General features: G+C 48.9%; 1 protein-coding gene across 1 annotated transcript in view; it reads right to left on the bottom strand.

Moving 5' to 3' along the window:
- Positions 1-15,633, bottom strand: part of sgsm1a (small G protein signaling modulator 1a) — a 37,403-nt gene extending 21,770 nt beyond the window's left edge. Inside the window, 6 exon segments of the mRNA XM_056420022.1 lie at positions 1,821-1,888; positions 1,970-2,122; positions 2,355-2,517; positions 9,828-9,903; positions 15,379-15,460; positions 15,515-15,633. Coding sequence (XP_056275997.1) covers positions 1,821-1,888; positions 1,970-2,122; positions 2,355-2,517; positions 9,828-9,903; positions 15,379-15,460; positions 15,515-15,633 — 661 coding nt within the window.
- Between the last annotated feature and the right edge of the window lie 2,473 nt (positions 15,634-18,106).

Raw genomic sequence — 18,106 nt, forward strand, 5'->3', positions numbered from 1 at the left:
TAAGAGTAGACTTAAGACCTTCCTCTTTGACAGAGCTTATAGTTAGGGCTGAATCAGGATGAATTTTCATCTCTCAATCACACGTTACTAACTCTGCTTTCTCCCCGGAGTCCTTTTGACTTCACGTCTCATGGGGTCATCGGACCCTATGAGACGACATAGATCCTATCTGCCTGATGGATCATCGAGGTCTGGGTCGTGGAATTCCTGCTCCTGACTGCGCCACTGTCCTGTTGAGACTCCGCCCACTCCTCCTCCCCACCGCCATCTGCCTGATGGATCGTGGAGGCCTCCATCGTGGAATATGCCTACTATGAACTATTCATACACTCTGTCATATTCATTGAATGTATTTTAACTCTAAATCTGTCCTTCTGTACACATGACATCTATTGCATCTGTCCATCCTGGAGAGGGATCCTCCTCTGTTGCTCTCCTGCAGGTTTCTTCCCTTTTTTCCCCATGAAGGGTTATTTGGGAGTTTTTCCTGGTCCGATGTGAGGTTTTGGGGCAGGGATGTCTATGTGTACAGATTGTAAAGCACTCCGAGACAAATTTATAATTTGTGAAATTGGGCTATACAAATAAACTGAATTGAATTGAATTGAATATGATAGGGTATGATAGGTTATGATAGGTTATGATAGGGTATGATAGGGTATGATAGGTTATGATAGAGTATGATAGGTTATGATAGGGTATGATAGGGTATGATAGGATATGATAGGGTATCAAGTTTCAAGTTTCAAGTTTCAAGTTTTTTATTGTCACATCCCCTTTTATACAAGTATAATCGGTTTGTGAAATTCTTATGTGCAAAACACCCGACAGCAGTAACAGACTAAAAAAAGAATAAGAATGAGAATAAACTATACAATATCCACACACAAAAAAGAAGAAAGTATTAACAATATATATATATAAAACAATGTAATAGAATATACATCATGACAATATATATATAAAACAATGTAATAAAATATACACTTTTTTGAGACAATATATATATATGTATATATATATACAATATATATATACAATATATATATATATAAAACAATGTAATAAAATATACACCATGGCCATAGATATTCACAGAATATGTTCTGGTGTATAGTGTTAATGAGGGTCTCAGTCCTTGTTCAGCAGCCTGATGGCCTGACTGAAGAAGCTGTCCCTCAGTCTGTTTGTGCGGCACTTGATACTGCGGTATCGCCTGCCTGACGGTAGAAGGGTGTGTTATGATAGGGTATGATAGGTTATGATAGGGTATGATAGGTTATGATAGGGTATGATAGGGTATGATAGGTTATGATAGGTTATGATAGGGTATGATAGGGTATGATAGGTTATGATAGGTTATGATAGGTTATGATAGGGTATGATAGGGTATGATAGGTTATGATAGGTTATGATAGGTTATGATAGGGTATGATAGGTTATGATAGGGTATGATAGGGTATGATAGGTTATGATAGGTTATGATAGGGTATGATAGGGTATGATAGGTTATGATAGGTTATGATAGGTTATGATAGGTTATGATAGGTTATGATAGGGTATGATAGGTTATGATAGGTTATGATAGGTTATGATAGGGTATGATAGGGTATGATAGGATATGATAGGGTATGATAGGGTATGATAGGTTATGATAGGTTATGATAGGTTATGATAGGTTATGATAGGGTATGATAGGGTATGATAGGTTATGATAGGTTATGATAGGTTATGATAGGGTATGATAGGGTATGATAGGTTAAACACACGATGCAAGACGACAACTTTAAAGACACAAATGCTTCTAATGTCGCCCGTACCTAACAAGGAGGCCAGGATCGGTCCGTCCACAGGGTCCATGAGAACAGCTTCTTTCTCGTAGTATTTGCTGGGGGAGGAACGTGAAGGGGGTTTTGAGGGGCCATAGACTTCACCTGTAACAGCCTCTCACGGACCCTCCTCAACACACCTGCCGTTCTCCACCAGGAACAGGACAATCTTGTCCAACACCTTCTCGAATAGAGCCGTCCGGATCCACATGTTCTTGCCTCCCTGCGGAGTGAGGCTGGGCAGGCGAGGCATCTTGCGAAGGCCGTCCTGACTCTGCAAGCTGTGACTTCTCCTGTAGGAGCAGTCACAGGTTTCCACACACACGATACACGCAGAACATGCTTTGAGCTTCATCGAGTACATCTGCGTCTGCATGACGATAACGGCGTCACTGGCTCATGAGTCATAAAAGCCCCAAAACATGAATTATTTAGAAGCTTTTTATAGAAAAAAAAGAAGCCTTTCAAGTAAGCGGGCGGCCTTTCTCTCCAGGCTGTGATGTGAGCTCTGAAGGCGTCTCTCACTTTGTCTGGACGATCTGCTCCAGCTCCTGGGCCTTCCGACACAACTCCTCCGCTGGGACGAAGCTCTTCCCCACCTTCATGAAGAGCGCCGCTATCTTGTTGCTACGCAGGAAGCCGGCTGCTCGCCGTTTCAGGCCATGCAGAACACAGGCCTCCACTGCAGCTGCACACACACACATGGAACACACTGTGTTGAACCGTCACCAACGTGCACTTTACTAATACCGTTATGCCGGACCAGCACATCCCTAAAGGACAGCGGCCACCATCGTCTCTCCATGTCGCCCCCAACCGCTGGAAAGAATATCTGGCTCGAAAAAAGCCTTTAGCGTGAAGGTGCCGCGGAGCGAGGACAGCTTCATCTGTAACACCGCAGCCCAAACGCATTGTGTTTGGTGTGTTGGGACTGAAATGTAAACTGGTGTGAATAAGTTACCCATCAGTTGGAACACAATGTTTGACATGTCATCCACTTCAATTCTATTAACTTTATTGAACCGGGATAATCCACTCTGAGTCTACGTCTCTTCCCAGGGACTCCTGGGCACAAAAGCAACAACGCCCAACGTGTCACATGTCGAGTGAGTTTCTGCACAGTGAATCTCTGTATTCATGTGTTCAGAAGGTGTTTATATGTAGCCGACATACATCAGGGTTGTATGGCAACTGGTGTCATAAACATGTATTTACATATCGTGAACATGTGTATCGTCTCAATAGATAATCAAACCATTCTGCTACAGGTGCTTGTTCAGGGTTTGCGAGGTTATAAACTGCATCATTCCTAAATGGATTTTCTTGAAGCGGAAAAAAACATTTGATTAATTTCAGGGTTTCACATCTTTTATAAACTATGTTCCTCCGATAAGCGGCAGTGGACACGCGCCGATGAAACGATGGCACTCTTGTGCAATCACTCCACATAAAAGCAGACGTCCCTCTTCTCTGCGTCGACGTGGCAGCACCTGCAGCTGTGTTGACATTTGAGTTCTCTTTCAGGATAATCCTGTGGCTCACATGGGGTCAGGGGGAGGCTAGTGTTGCCATGGCAACGCCTGTTGATGGATCTATGGGAGAGACGAGGGGAGGGAGGGCGGCGGCTCATCAGCATCACGGTCTCTCTTTGTCTCTGTCCTCCTCCTTCAAACAAGCGCAGCCCTTTATCCCATCGCTCGGCGCCTCTGTGCTGAGAACACGGCGTCTGTTCTCAGGGTTTCACTTCTGACTGGAACAAGTGTCATCAGCAGTGACATCAACTTTCTGTTTTCTTTCTATCAAAATAGGTCAGGCTTTGCTGTCGTCTCTCTTCCTCCCTGCACTTTGCTCCTTATCTGTATTCCCCCCCCCCTCATTATAAGAGCAAGAAGCTAAATGTCAGAAGGGTGACATTAAAAGGTATCCAAACACAGTTTATCCTTCTTACTCTCATTGTTTTAGTTCATTCGTGTCAGATGGCAAAGGTTTACCCTTGTAAAGAGTTACTGTCTGTCCACCGAGACACAGAGACAACCCTCATGTGTCTGAAGGTGTTCAGTGAGACACGAGGCCTGATGGTGGAGCCGGCATCTGATCCGGCTTCCTCACAACCACAACCAGCAGAACATCAGCGTCATGTCGGTGGGATCAGTCTGAAGACAGCTCACCTGGTAAGCTGCCTCTAAATGAAATAATAAATACATACAAATAAAAAACGGATGATCACAGCTTCTGATTTGTGGGAATTTGCATATTAGTCAAAGGCTTTGACATTTCATAGACGGCCTGATGGATCAGTTGATAGCTGATAAACAGCCTTTGCTGCAGATTCAAATATCCAGATTAAAACCAATTCATGTATAATAATATTGATTTTTCTATAATTTAATTGAAGAAAGTTCGACATCCATGGCATTAATAAACAGCAAATAACTATTTGCTATGTAAATATATAGTGAATCTCTTTCTTTGTGTTGTTATCTAAGCTTCTACTCCCTTTGTTGACATATCGCCAGCCGCACATGCTTTTCATTGCATGTGAGCGCATGTTAGCGCATGTTAGCGCATGTTAGCGCATGTTAGAGCATGTTAGCCATGTTAGAGCATGTTAGCGCATGTTAGCGCATGTTAGAGCATGTTAGAGCATGTTAGTGCATGTTAGTGCATGTGAGTGCATGTGAGCGCATGTTAGTGCATGTGAGCACATGTGAGCACATGTTAGTGCATGTGAGCACATGTTAGTGCATGTGAGCGCATGTGAGTGCATGTGAGTGCATGTTAGTGAGTGCATGTTAGTGAGCGCATGTGAGTGCATGTGAGCGCATATGAGCGCATGTTCGTGCATGTGAGCGGCGAGTGCATGTTAGTGCATGTGAGCGCATGTTAGTGCATGTGAGCGGCGAGCGCATGTTAGTGCATGTTAGTGCATGTGAGCGGCGAGTGCATGTGAGCGCATGTTAGTGCATGTGAGCGGCGAGCGCATGTTAGTGCATGTGCGCGCATGTGAGTGCATGTTAGGGCTGCAACAACGAATCGATAAAAATCGATTATTAAAATAGTTGGCAAAGAATTTCATTTTCGATTTGTTGTGTCGCGCGATTATTACGGCGCTCATTAAGTCACGGAGTATAAACAAAGTTGATTTGAGCGCAGAGCGGCGCAGGAGAAACAAGAGGGAGGGAGAGGAGAGAACGCTGCGTTGTGAGAGCCAATCAGCGCTGAGCTGCTCCGCTGTTGATGAATCTAATTGGCTGCTGCTGCTCACGTGGCGCTGGATGCGGAAGTCCTTCACGTAGTCGGAGACATTCACGGAGCTGAGTGCGCCTCCGGGTGACGTCATGACCCCAGACACCAGGGCGCTACATGTTACGATGTGTGTGGCATTTCCACAAGAGGATAACGTAGAAAACGTGGTTATTTATTCCGTGGCGGATAGCGGAACATATTTTTCCACGGTGAAAGGCAACGGAGATAAGCCACGCCCCCACTCGCTGTGAGCGCTGCGCGTGCAGACATTTAACGGAGCGGAGCAGCGCGTGCGCTCTGATCGCTCTTTTAATGAAGTATCGATACTAAAAATATGCTAAATCACATCGTGTTTAACGTACGGGTACTTTGTTAGTATCGCTACACCGTGCAGCGTGACAGCAGCAGACGTAGCGGACGAACATTCAAGCTAACCTAACTTCCCAAACGCTGTGGACATCTGAACGCTGATTGGCCGAGACGCGACACGTCTCATCAAAGATGTTTTATTGCGAAGAGCACCACTCCACATTTTTTCCGCGTCTCACTGCAATCTCAACGGCAGCGGGCCAGGTGAACAAAATAATAAATCGGAACGCGTCTCTGATATTGTTCAGGGGGCGGGGCCACATGGGGACCACTGCTCAGGAGAGGAGAGCTGTCAGTCTGTTTGTGACGGTTCATCACCATGGTGACCAGTGAACAGGTTCATCACCATGGTGACCAGTGAACAGGTTCATCACCATGGTGACCAGTGGGTCTCCAGGACCTTTCCATGACTTTAAACCACATTTCCATGATTAAACATTTAGTGAAAACTCTGTCTATATGTGACAAAGTGAGAAGATGTAGTATTTAAACTAACAATGAGAATTCCAAAGCATACCGTATATATACCGTGTAAATTAACATTTGAATAAAACAAATTTGCATGACTTTTCCAAATATTTTGGGATTTTATTTTTTTCAATTACTTTTTTAGGCCTGCTAATAGCCATTTAAAAATTCCATGACTTTTCCAGGTTTTCCATGACCGTACGGACCCTGTTTTGAATAAAGGGTTGAAAATGTAAAACAAATTGTTTTTTTTATCAGATTAATCGTTTAATCGATAAAAGAATCAACCGATTAATCGATTATCAAAATAATCGTTAGTTGCAGCCCTAGTGCATGTGAGTGCATGTGAGTGCATGTGAGCGCATGTTAGTGCATGTGAGTGGCGAGCACATGTTAGTGCATGTGAGCGCATGTTAGTAAATGTGAGTGCATGTGAGCGCATGTTAGTGCATGTGAGCGCATGTTAGTGCAAGTGAGTGCATGTTAGTGCATGTGAGCTCATGTTAGTGCATGTGAGCGCATGTTAGTGCATGTTAGTGCATGTGAGCTCATGTTAGTGCATGTTAGTACATGTTAGTGTATGTGAGCGCATGTTAGTGCATGTGAGCGCATGTGAGTGCATGTGAGCGCATATGAGCGCATGTTAGTGCATGTGAGCTCATGTTAGTGCATGTGAGTGCATATGAGCGCATGTTAGTGCATGTTAGTGCATGTGAGCTCATGTTAGTGCATGTTAGTGCATGTGAGTGCATGTGAGCGCATGTGAGTGCATGTGAGCGCATGTTAGTGCATGTGAGCTCATGTTAGTGCATGTGAGCGCATGTTAGTGCATGTGAGTGCATGTTAGTGCATGTGAGTGCATGTGAGCACATGTGAGCGCATGTTAGTGCATGTTAGTGCATGTGAGCGCATGTGAGTGCATGTGAGCACATGTTAGCGCATGTTAGTGCATGTTAGTGCATGTGAGCGCATGTGAGTGCATGTGAGCACATGTTAGTGCATGTTAGTGCATGTGAGCGGCGAGCGCATGTTAGTGCATGTGAGTGCATGTGAGCACATGTGAGTGCATGTTAGTGCATGTGAGTGCATGTGGGCGTGTCCCATGGCTCGAGGGCGCCACCCTCACTGCTCTCATAGGGCGGCCCTCCTGACCGCGGCGCCCTCATGTTCCCCTTTAGCCAAACACTGCTAGCGCCATTAGCTCGTTTGCTCTGTTAGCATCGTTAGCTCTGAGCTTGTAGAGCAGAGCATGAGATATATATATACACAAACTGGGATTACATTTATGACAAATTGTTTACATTAATTTGACAGGATGAAAAAGTCAAATGCAGCTTTAAAAACGTGAACTGGTCTAAATTAAACTATCGGGAGATTAAATTCAACCAATGTGTCTCACTTTTATTCAAATTGTTTCAAATTAGTGCCGACTTTATCACACAGGGTGAAAACAAGAGAGTGCAATCTGTAAACTAAGAATAAACAGTTCAATACCGGAAATGAACTGATTTGATAAACTATCAATGAACTTCCACTGAACCGTTGTTGTCTCTTGCACCTTTTATCTCAACTCGGCTTCCTTCACTTCCCTCCACGGCGTTCACATGTCAGACTCATCAAAGCAGCCGTGATGCTGGAGGCCAATGGCTGCCGAGCTCCTCTCCCATCCTCCCTCTCCTCTCCAACAGAGAGAGGACCGGCAGTCACAGGAGTCTGTACGGACCTCAGGGCGGTCAAGAGGAGGAGGAAACGATGAAGAGAAAGATGAGAGCATCCCGAGCTTCTCGATGTCCACTGGGACGTCTGATCGTAGAGAGGAAAGACCGACTCTGACACGCTGGTTAATATCCACCGCAGGCCACGAGGAACGATGACGCACAAACGTAAAAGCACTAATGTAACAAACATGGAGCCTATCGGATGGCCACAATACTGATGGATGTAAAAAACTAGAACGGGCACTCGGTGGAGCGCATACCTTCGCCGCAGCCACTTTGTTGGTACTTGGCATGAGAGTGTGGGGAGCTTGATGTCATGTAAACATTTTGGCATTAGTTGCCAATTGGATAAAAATGTACCGCGCTATGGTAAAAAGAAGATGTTGACCTTTCCATGACCTTGACCTTTGACCCGATCGATCCCAAAATCTAATCAAATGGTCCCTGGATAGAAAACAATAATCCCACCAAATTTCATGCGATTCGGTTTACTACTTTTTGAGTTATGTGAACAACACACAAACACACACACACACATACCAATAAATAAATACACAGCGATCAAAACATTACCTTCTGCAGAATGCGAAGGTAAGACAAATTAAATTCCCGCCAACTACTAATTCACGCACGTCCAACATGTCATCACTTTTGATTCTTACCCTTTAAGACATCTGCGTGAAATGATCCTAACGATCATCTTGATCCTTGAACCCTGGTCAGAAGGTGTTTCATGACGGCCCGTTCACCTTTGACCTCCACGGTGAGATGACGTCATCCCCTCCAGGCCTCAGATATCAGACGGCTCATCAACACCAAAGACTTTAATACCAACCTGTGGTCTGTGACGACTTGTCTTCATGAGCGGAGCAACAGAAGCATGAATGTGATTCGTGCCGATAACCGACGGCCATCGTTTGCTTTTGCTGATTCAAATCCTTTGTGTCTGCGCTCATGTTGTCATGGTGACAGCAGCCTGGACACGGGGTGCTGCTCAGGTTGTGGTGTTTGTGCTTCCACAGCGATGAAGACAGGGGGCTGCTCTCTTCACATGTGATGAAGACGTATTCTGACTCTTCTCCTGGATGGTAACACGAGTTCCATCACCGTTCACTCGTTGATAAGACAAAGGCGTCTCCTCCGTCTCCTCACACGAGTCCAGAAGTGCTCAGCAGGTCTTTGTTTCACAGCTCCTCAAGATGTCCCACATTTCTGGAAGTCGTTTTATTCCTAATGAAAAGCCCAGATGTAGTTTGTTCTGCTCCCAGCTCTGGACCAGACGTCTCTCTGCATGAGGGCCGAGCGCTGCTGATGGTGTGATGATAGAATAAGATCTACTGAGAAAACCACTCCATTCGATCCTGTCTGAAGGACTACGATGGATGTTACCCTAGAGGACTCATATGTATATTATTATATTATGGAGAGAATATTTCTGTATGCAAATGATTTGCGAGTAAATGAGAATAATTTGTGTTCTTTTCGGGAATATTTATCACATTCATTTGATTCTGTTGCTCTCTGGTTCCTTTCCTCAGAGCTGTTAGTCTGTGTTCAGGTCTTACACGCTGATGGGGCTCAGCTGAGGGGCTCAGGTGAGGCCCCTCAGCTGAGCTTCATCCGCGGTCAGGGAGCTGCCCTTTCTCCTGGGAGCCGTTTGTCTGATCTCCTCCCGGCTGCTGGAAATGTTCTGAGTGACCTGGAGAACTTCAGGGACGTCGAGGTTCTCCGCTCTTCACTTCCTTATTCTTACTTTAATTAGGGAGCTTTGTATGTTGTCTGTTTGTTGAACTCCTTATTGAGTTGGACGCCCTGACGTCCTTCCACTTTATTTGGTTTAAACATTCTTTAGTCTATACCTGCTGTTCCAAGGTTACACAAATAACTCAAATCAAAATCAGGATTTTTTTTTAGATTAGATTAGTTTCCTCTCTGAGTCCCACAGTGGGGATCACAGCAGCGGGGGACATTCGAGCTTTAATAGAAGATACAAATAAAACAAAAATACTAATACTAAAATATACTATATATATACATATATATATCTATATTTATTTTTGTATATATATATATACAACACAAGGCAGTGACACAGACAGTGAATGATTTGAATTTAACACTGAGGCTGTTTTCATGGCACAGTTCCTCCAGCTGGAGCTGTGAGGCTCGCGGCGCGGTTCCTCGTGTCGGTACTCACCGCAGAAGGACACGACGTGGCTGCTGTCCTCGTGGACAAACCTCCTGGTGACGGCTTCCTCCATGATCTGCTTCACCTGTCAACGACACGCCGGAGGCCGGATGACTCATTCATTCACGCACAGAGTCGGTGAGAGTTACTCACGGAGCTCAGAGTACTTCAGAGAAACTCTAAAAATGTGGATTCAAAACATAGAGAAACATGAAGTACAGAGAGGTCGAGGCTCAGGGGTCAACTGGGTGAGCTTTGTTAAGATGAAGAAGAAGAGCGGGAAGAGGCATGATGAGTCAGCAGGTCTCCTGGGGAATGGAGGACATTAGGTGGAGGGGGAATACGGTGTGTGTGTGTGTGGGGGGGGGAGGGGGGGCGTTCTTCCATCACGGACCCCCTCCTCTGAACAGTTTGTGACCCTCAGTGCAAGCCACTGATTCTGTTACGTCGAAGGCTGATGCCATCCGACTCCAACACCCCTCCCCCATTGGAGGTCACACTAATGAGTTTTACTGCCAGGACAATGTGCCCCGTCTCCGTTGGCCTGACAACAGACGACCGGTGACTCCACCCTCCGGTGGCCATGGCGACGTTCCCCTGTGGCCGCGCTCTGTACTCTGCACGGGGACATCCTCCGGACGCGGCAGGCAGCTGTCGTTTCCTGTTGGAACGAGTCGGTCCACAACACGGCCGACTCCATCACGGCCTCCAGCCGCCTGGCCGCTCAGCGGGGAGACCTGCTCCCTGGAGGCAGTGAGAGCACCAGCTGTCCAACATGTGTTTCAGAGGGTGATGTTTATTGCGTGGTCATAAAACTTTCCCTCTTTTCAAGTTCAGTCTTCAGGTTTTTTCCACTCAGATATCTGGACCGATGTTCTTTCTCACTGGCTGTCGACGGATGGATTGTGACAGCTGTGGCTCAGAGCGGGAGGTATCCCGAGAGGCTCAGTGTGGAGGAGGTCATCACATCGCCCTGCAGGCCGCAGACTGCATCCGCCCATGGGCTCCGGGTCAGAGTCAGAGGAGGCCGAGGGAAACACTTTGGCCTCGTGGAGGAGGAGGAGACATCCGAGGGTTCTGTGATCATCGCTGCTCAATCAGACTATTATTTGGATAACAATTAAATAATAAAAAGATAAATAGATGAACCATCAAGGTGGTGACTCCATCACAACATGTACAGCACCGCCCAGAACAACTGGCAAGACACTCAGCGGGTCATCCACAGGAACATGAGGGAACTCGTTCAACTCAAGGTCTGACCTCCACGGAGAACTTTGACCTCTAAACGAGAAATAACACGCGGGTGGTATATCAAGTATTAAAGAAGGAGGAGCAGGGGGAGGAGCAGGGGAGGAACAGGGGGTGGAGCAGGAGGAGGAGGAGGAGCAGGGGAGGAGCAGGAGGAGGAGCAGGTTAAGGAGCAGGGGGAGGAGCAGGGGAGGAACAGGGGGGGGGAGGAGGAGGAGGAGGAGGAGCAGGGGAGGAACAGGGGCAGAAGCAGGAGGAGGAGCAGGAGGAGGAGCAGGTTGAGGAGCAGGGGAGGAACAGGGGGAGGAGCAGGAGGAGGAGCAGGTTGAGGAGCAGGGGGAGGAGCAGGGGAGGAACAGGGGTGGAGCAGGAAGAGGAGCAGGGGGGGGAGGAGCAGGGGGAGGAACAGGGGGTGGAGCAGGGGAGGAGGAGCAGGGGGTGGAGCAGGAGGAGGAGCAGGAGGAGGAGCAGGAGGAGGAGCAGGAGGAGTTACGAGAGGAGCAGGAGGAGGAGCAGGAGGAGGAGCAGGAGGAGGAGGAGCAGGTTGAGGAGCAGGAGGAGGAGCAGGAGGAGGAGGGGGAGGAGGAGGAGCAGGAGTGCAGACGTCTCCACAGCACTGAGGTGTAGATCTCCTGTGGCTCCTCCCCTCTGTCATTACGTTGAATCATTCCTGGTTTCTGCTCATGAACTCTTCAACACACGTCGTGTTCCTCGTCTTCATCAGAGGAGACTGAAGCTTCATCTCCTCCAGCAGGACGCTCACACGCCTCCATCCGTTTCTATGACAACAATCATATTTGCTGCTTCTCCTGCAGCTTGTTTCTGCATCATGAAGAAACGTGACTGAACGAGACCAGAAGTCAGGAGCACGACGCGGGACCACCTGACTCTCTCCTTCAGGACGCGGGACCACCTGACTCTCTCCTTCAGGACACGGGACCACCTGACTCTCTCCTTCAGGACGCGGGACCACCTGACTCTCTCCTTCAGGACGCGGGACCACCTGACTCTCTCCTTCAGGACGCGGGACCACCTGACTCTCTCCTTCAGGACGCGGGACCACCTGACTCTCTCCTTCACGACGCGGGACCACCTGACTCTCTCCTTCAGGACACGGGACCACCTGACTCTCTCCTTCACGACGCGGGACCACCTGACTCTCTCCTTCACGACGCGGGACCACCTGACTCTCTCCTTCAGGACACGGGACCACCTGACTCTCTCCTTCAGGACACGGGACCACCTGACTCTCTCCTTCACGACGCGGGACCACCTGACTCTCTCCTTCAGGACACGGGACCACCTGACTCTCTCCTTCAGGACACGGGACCACCTGACTCTCTCCTTCAGGACACGGGACCACCTGACTCTCTCCTTCAGGACACGGGACCACCTGACTCTCTCCTTCACGATGCGGGACCACCTGACTCTCTCCTTCAGGACGCGGGACCACCTGACTCTCTCCTTCACGATGCGGGACCACCTGACTCTCTCCTTCAGGACGCGGGACCACCTGACTCTCTCCTTAAGGACACACAGGTGTGTTCCTGTCTGTGGGAGCTCATGCAGGTATGTCTGAGCAGACGGGTGGTGGCACACCACCAGCTGAACAGCAGAGCGACACCATGAGGCTCCTCCCACTCAGAGTAATAATAACTATGAACTAAAGAGAAAACAGTCAGAACAACAACAACAACAACAACAGCAGCTTCCACTAGAGGGGAATCCATCTCAGCCACTCAGGAGAATGATTTGTTCATAGATTCTCTTTTCATGAAGCGCTATCTCTGAATGACGGGAGCCGTCTCGCTGCATGGCTGCACCTGTAGCCTCCATCAGGCTGCACCTGTAGCCTCCATCTGGCTGCGCCTGCAGCCTCCATCAGGCTGCGCCTGTAGCCTCCATCAGGCTGCACCTGCCGCCTCCATCCGGCTGCGCCTGTAGCCTCCATCAGGCTGCGCCTGTAGCCTCCATCAGGCTGCGCCTGCAGCCTCCATCAGGCTGCGCCTGTAGCCTCCATCAGGCTGCGCCTGCAGCCTCCATCAGGCTGCGCCTGTAGCCTCCATCAGGCTGCGCCTGCAGCCTCCATCAGGCTGCGCCTGTAGCCTCCATCAGGCTGCACCTGCCGCCTCCATCCGGCTGCGCCTGTAGCCTCCTTCAGGCTGCGCCTGTAGCCTCCATCAGGCTGCACCTGTAGCCTCCATCAGGCTGCACCTGCCGCCTCCATCCGGCTGCGCCTGTAGCCTCCATCAGGCTGCACCTGTAGCCTCCATCAGGCTGCACCTGCCGCCTCCATCCGGCTGCGCCTGTAGCCTCCATCAGGCTGCGCCTGCAGCCTCCATCAGGCTGCGCCTGCAGCCTCCATCCGGCTGCGCCTGCAGCCTCCATCAGGCTGCGCCTGTAGCCTCCATCAGGCTGCGCCTGCAGCCTCCATCAGGCTGCGCCTGTAGCCTCCATCAGGCTGCGCCTGTAGCCTCCATCAGGCTGCACCTGCCGCCTCCATCCGGCTGCGCCTGTAGCCTCCTTCAGGCTGCGCCTGTAGCCTCCATCAGGCTGCGCCTGCAGCCTCCATCAGGCTGCGCCTGTAGCCTCCATCAGGCTGCGCCTGTAGCCTCCATCAGGCTGCACCTGCCGCCTCCATCCGGCTGCGCCTGTAGCCTCCTTCAGGCTGCACCTGCCGCCTCCATCCGGCTGCGCCTGTAGCCTCCTTCAGGCTGCACCTGCCGCCTCCATCCGGCTGCGCCTGCAGCCTCCATCCGGCTGTGGAGACCAGCTCACTGAGGGATCCCGTGCTCACAGGAGGCGGCTCATGACGGGAAGGCCTCCAGTGATCAGACATCAGGAGGGAACCAGACGAGTCCTCGGTTCACAAGACCACAAGACCCATGAAAGAAAGCAATGTGAGAGGAACATAATGCCATGAACCATCAACTGTCACCAAACAGATGGAGCTCAGAGGCCTCGTCGGGTACACCTGGGCAGGTGCATGTAATGAGGAGCAACACTCCCTTACAGACTCGTCAGGCTCCTCTACGGTCACATAGAGCAGCACCACAGCTCACTGAGGCTGGGGACGCTCTGAGGGAAGCTGCAGAACATCTTCTTCTCTGCATCCAGACGGCTCTGATGTGACGGCTGATGGAGGCGGGGCCTGCTGATGTCCAGGATACAAGCCGGGATGATTACAGGAGGAAAGACACAGCGGACCGGACTGAAGCCTGACACAGGTGTTGTGTTTTTTGACAGCTACAATCTCAGGATCCTGATCCTCAAGCCTTCACATCAGAGGAAGGCGGTGGTGGTTTCACCCTCAGCAGCCCGGTGAGGTCATGAGGTCATGAGGAGCTGGAAGAACAGGAGAGCACACACACACACACACACACACACACACACACACACACACACAGACACACACACACACACACACACACACACACAGACACACACACACACACACACACACACACACACACACACAGACACACACACACACACACACACACACACAAACACACAGACACACACACACACACAGACACACACACAGACAGACAGACAGACTCCTCTTCTCTCCTCCTCTCGTCTCCTCCTCTCGTCTCCTCCTCTCATCTCCTCCTCTTGTCTCCTCCTCAGTGATCCTCCTCTTCTCTCCTCCTCTTCTCTCCTCCTCAGTGATCTCCTCCTCTCGTCTCCTCCTCAGTGATCTCCTCCTCTCGTCTCCTCCTCTCATCTCCTCCTCTCCTCTCCTCCTCTTGTCTCCTCCTCAGTGATCTCCTCCTCTTGTCTCCTCTTGTCTCCTCCTCTCCTCTCCTCCTCTCGTCTCCTCCTCAGTGATCTCCTCCTCTCGTCTCCTCCTCTCCTCTCCTCCTCTCCTCCTCTCGTCTCCTCCTCAGTGATCTCCTCCTCTCGTCTCCTCCTCAGTGATCTCCTCTCGTCTCCTCCTCTCGGCTCCTCCTCTCATCTCCTCCTCTCGTCTCCTCCTCAGTGATCTCCTCCTCTCGTCTCCTCCTCAGTGATCTCCTCCTCTCGGCTCCTCCTCTCGTCTCCTCCTCTCTCCTCTCCTCTCGTCTCCTCCTCTCGTCTCCTCCTCTCGTCTCCTCCTCAGTGATCTCCTCCTCTCGGCTCCTCCTCTCGTCTCCTCCTCTCTCCTCCTCCTCAGTGATCTCCTCCTCTCGTCTCCTCCTCTCCTCTTCTCCTCTTGTCTCCTCCTCTCCTCTTCTCCTCTCGTCTCCTCCTCTCGTCTCCTCCTCTGGCCTCTCCTCCTCTCTCACGCTGCGTGTTAGTGTTAGGATGGAGGAGTGACACCCACCTCCTTCTTCGCGGTGCGCAGCAGCCTCTGCCGGGTCTCCGCCTCTGCAACGAAACACAGCCGCACACGGTTAGCGGCTCCACTGTGAACACCGTGACAACCGGACAACCGGAGGAATAGCGCGGTGTTCTCCCACCTGCCATGCCTGCTGCCGCGGTCCTGCCTGCCGACTGCGCTCATCAGCTGAGTGCTGCTCCTGCCGCGAGCCAGGCTCCGCCCCCTGCAGCCCCTTAAAGGCGCAGGCAGGGCTTCCATTGGGTGGCCCGGTTATTTCACGTTCACTTCGGCACGATGAGAAAAAAGCTGAGCTAATTATGTACACACACACACACACACACACACACACACCCCTTGTTACGGTTTCGAACCGGCCACGGGGTTCGAACCCGCCACCTCTGCGTTCTGCTGCTGGAGTTCCTGTGCGCTATCCACTGCGCCGTCCACACTCTACCATCTAAACACTCAGGCTCATCTGAGCCTTCCTCCCTGGTGACGAGCTGACTGGGCGTTGGCACTGCACACCTGCTCTCAGTTACAATCAACTCCAGAGACTACAATAACCCGGTCTTCACTCCTGCTCCTCGCCAGATCATCCCATAGAATCACCTGGGAAGGACCAGTAGAAGCTTAGAGCTACATTGTTGCTGTCCGTTCTTTGTAGAGCTGTTTTAAGTGCTTTGCTGCATTCCTTCTGACACCTTTTTTTTCACTCCAGACCTGCCGTGCCACGACCCCCTGCCTGGACTTTGACTACTCTTCCGAATGCTCCTAAGTATATTTTATAGATCTACCTAGATACGTAGGCTTAACAACAGCCTGTGAGTTTTATGTATTCGGGTAGATATATATATACATCTAATTGCCTTGTTGGACATTAAAACGCCTCGTTAGGCATTAACTCATTCCCTGCCTTCGGAGTACTGCATTTTGGGTTCAAACACCACTCAGTCCTAACACCCCTACACACACACACACACACACACACACACTCACACAGCCTTACACACACACACACACACACACACTCACTCACAACCACACACACACAAACATACATATATATATGTATATATATATTCTAGGGCTGTGAAACGATTAAATTTTTAAATCGGATTAATCACAGGTGTTTGTGGATTAATCATGATTAATCACATATTACCGATATTCTCGGTATATTTTGTGAGAACATAGAGATTTATGACAAAAGACGGATATATACATTTATACATTCTTCTATACAATGGTGCTGCAACTCAGCAGTTATTTAGCAGTTTTCTTCCATATGGAACATTAATACATCTTCATCCTAAACAGAATGTTTAACCCTCCTGTTACCTTTCGGGTCAATTTGACCCCATTCAATGTTTAATGTCGGTGTTCTTTGGGGTCGATTTGACCCCAGGCTGTTTTTCACTGTCAAACATATCAGAAATATCAACTTTTTTATTTATTTAAAGGGCTATTTAGGTAGTCAACAAACAAACATAAAGTACCTCACACTTAAACTGGGGAAGCAATATTAATTCTAATAATTTTCTGGAGGTTTTAATTGCTGGGGTCAAATTAACCCCGAGGGTAAAATATGTTAGTAAATGTAAAGGTAACAGGAGGGTTAAACAGAACATTTTTCTCTTGTTTGTCAATCATTAATACATGATACAATCTAAAGGTGGACAGATTGACAAGTGACTTTTTTTTTGCTCGGTCCCGATGCGCGCACACGGAGCTCTGTGGCGCGCGAGACGGAGATCGATAAGTGTTAACGCAACGCGAAGAGACAGAAATGACATGCTGCTGTGGAGATACGATCAACAACAGACGTTTAGTTTAATAAAAGAACAAAGACGTGCTCTAGAGAACATGTCAGGGGGCGGGCCAATCTCTTTAATGTCATGCGATCTACCGACACTACGCCGCGATCGACTGGCAGGTCGCGATCGACGTGTTGAGACCCTGATCTACAGGAAGTAGAAGTCGTAACAAGGTTTCCGGAGGTGAACCTGCGGAAGGATCATTACCGATGAACAGACCGTCTGCATGAGAGCGGACAGAGTTCAGATTGACGACCAACAACAGACGGATTGGAAGCTCATTCTGCGCATGCGTTAAATGCGTTAAAAAAAAAAAACTAGTTAAACCTGAAATTGAATTAACTGAGTTAACGCGTTATTTTTCACAGCACTAATATATTCATATATACAGTACATACATATAAATATATATATATGTATATATACATATATATATATGTATACATACACAATAAGTGGAATCTAACACTTACAAATGTTTCTCAAACAAAAGTTGTGAAGTACATTTACAAATGTAAGTTAGCTTCAAAATGTATTGAATTAAAATGATGAAGCTTGACATCTGTGTTCTATGAGCTCACCGATGTAAAGTGTTTAGTTTGTACCCGGTGTTCCCGTTAACGTTAACCCGTGAATTCAACCGGATCGCCCCACGTGTTGAAGAGGGGTCAGCAGCAGGGGAGCAGCTCTGCTTTACAGTGTTCCGGTGATGGCTTCTCATCGATGCCGTTTGTCATCATATGGTGTCGTTCCTCGTCTTGACCACAAGGTGGCGTAAAGATCCAATGAGACAAAATACTTATTATCAAAATCCGATGTGAGGTTGTGGGTCAGGGATGTGTCGACAGCTCTCCGAGACACATTTATAATGTGTGAAAATGGGCTATACAAATAAACTGAACTGAAATGTTCCCATG

This window comes from Pseudoliparis swirei, chromosome 7 (assembly GCF_029220125.1).
Source record: "Pseudoliparis swirei isolate HS2019 ecotype Mariana Trench chromosome 7, NWPU_hadal_v1, whole genome shotgun sequence".
Taxonomy (NCBI): domain Eukaryota; kingdom Metazoa; phylum Chordata; class Actinopteri; order Perciformes; family Liparidae; genus Pseudoliparis; species Pseudoliparis swirei.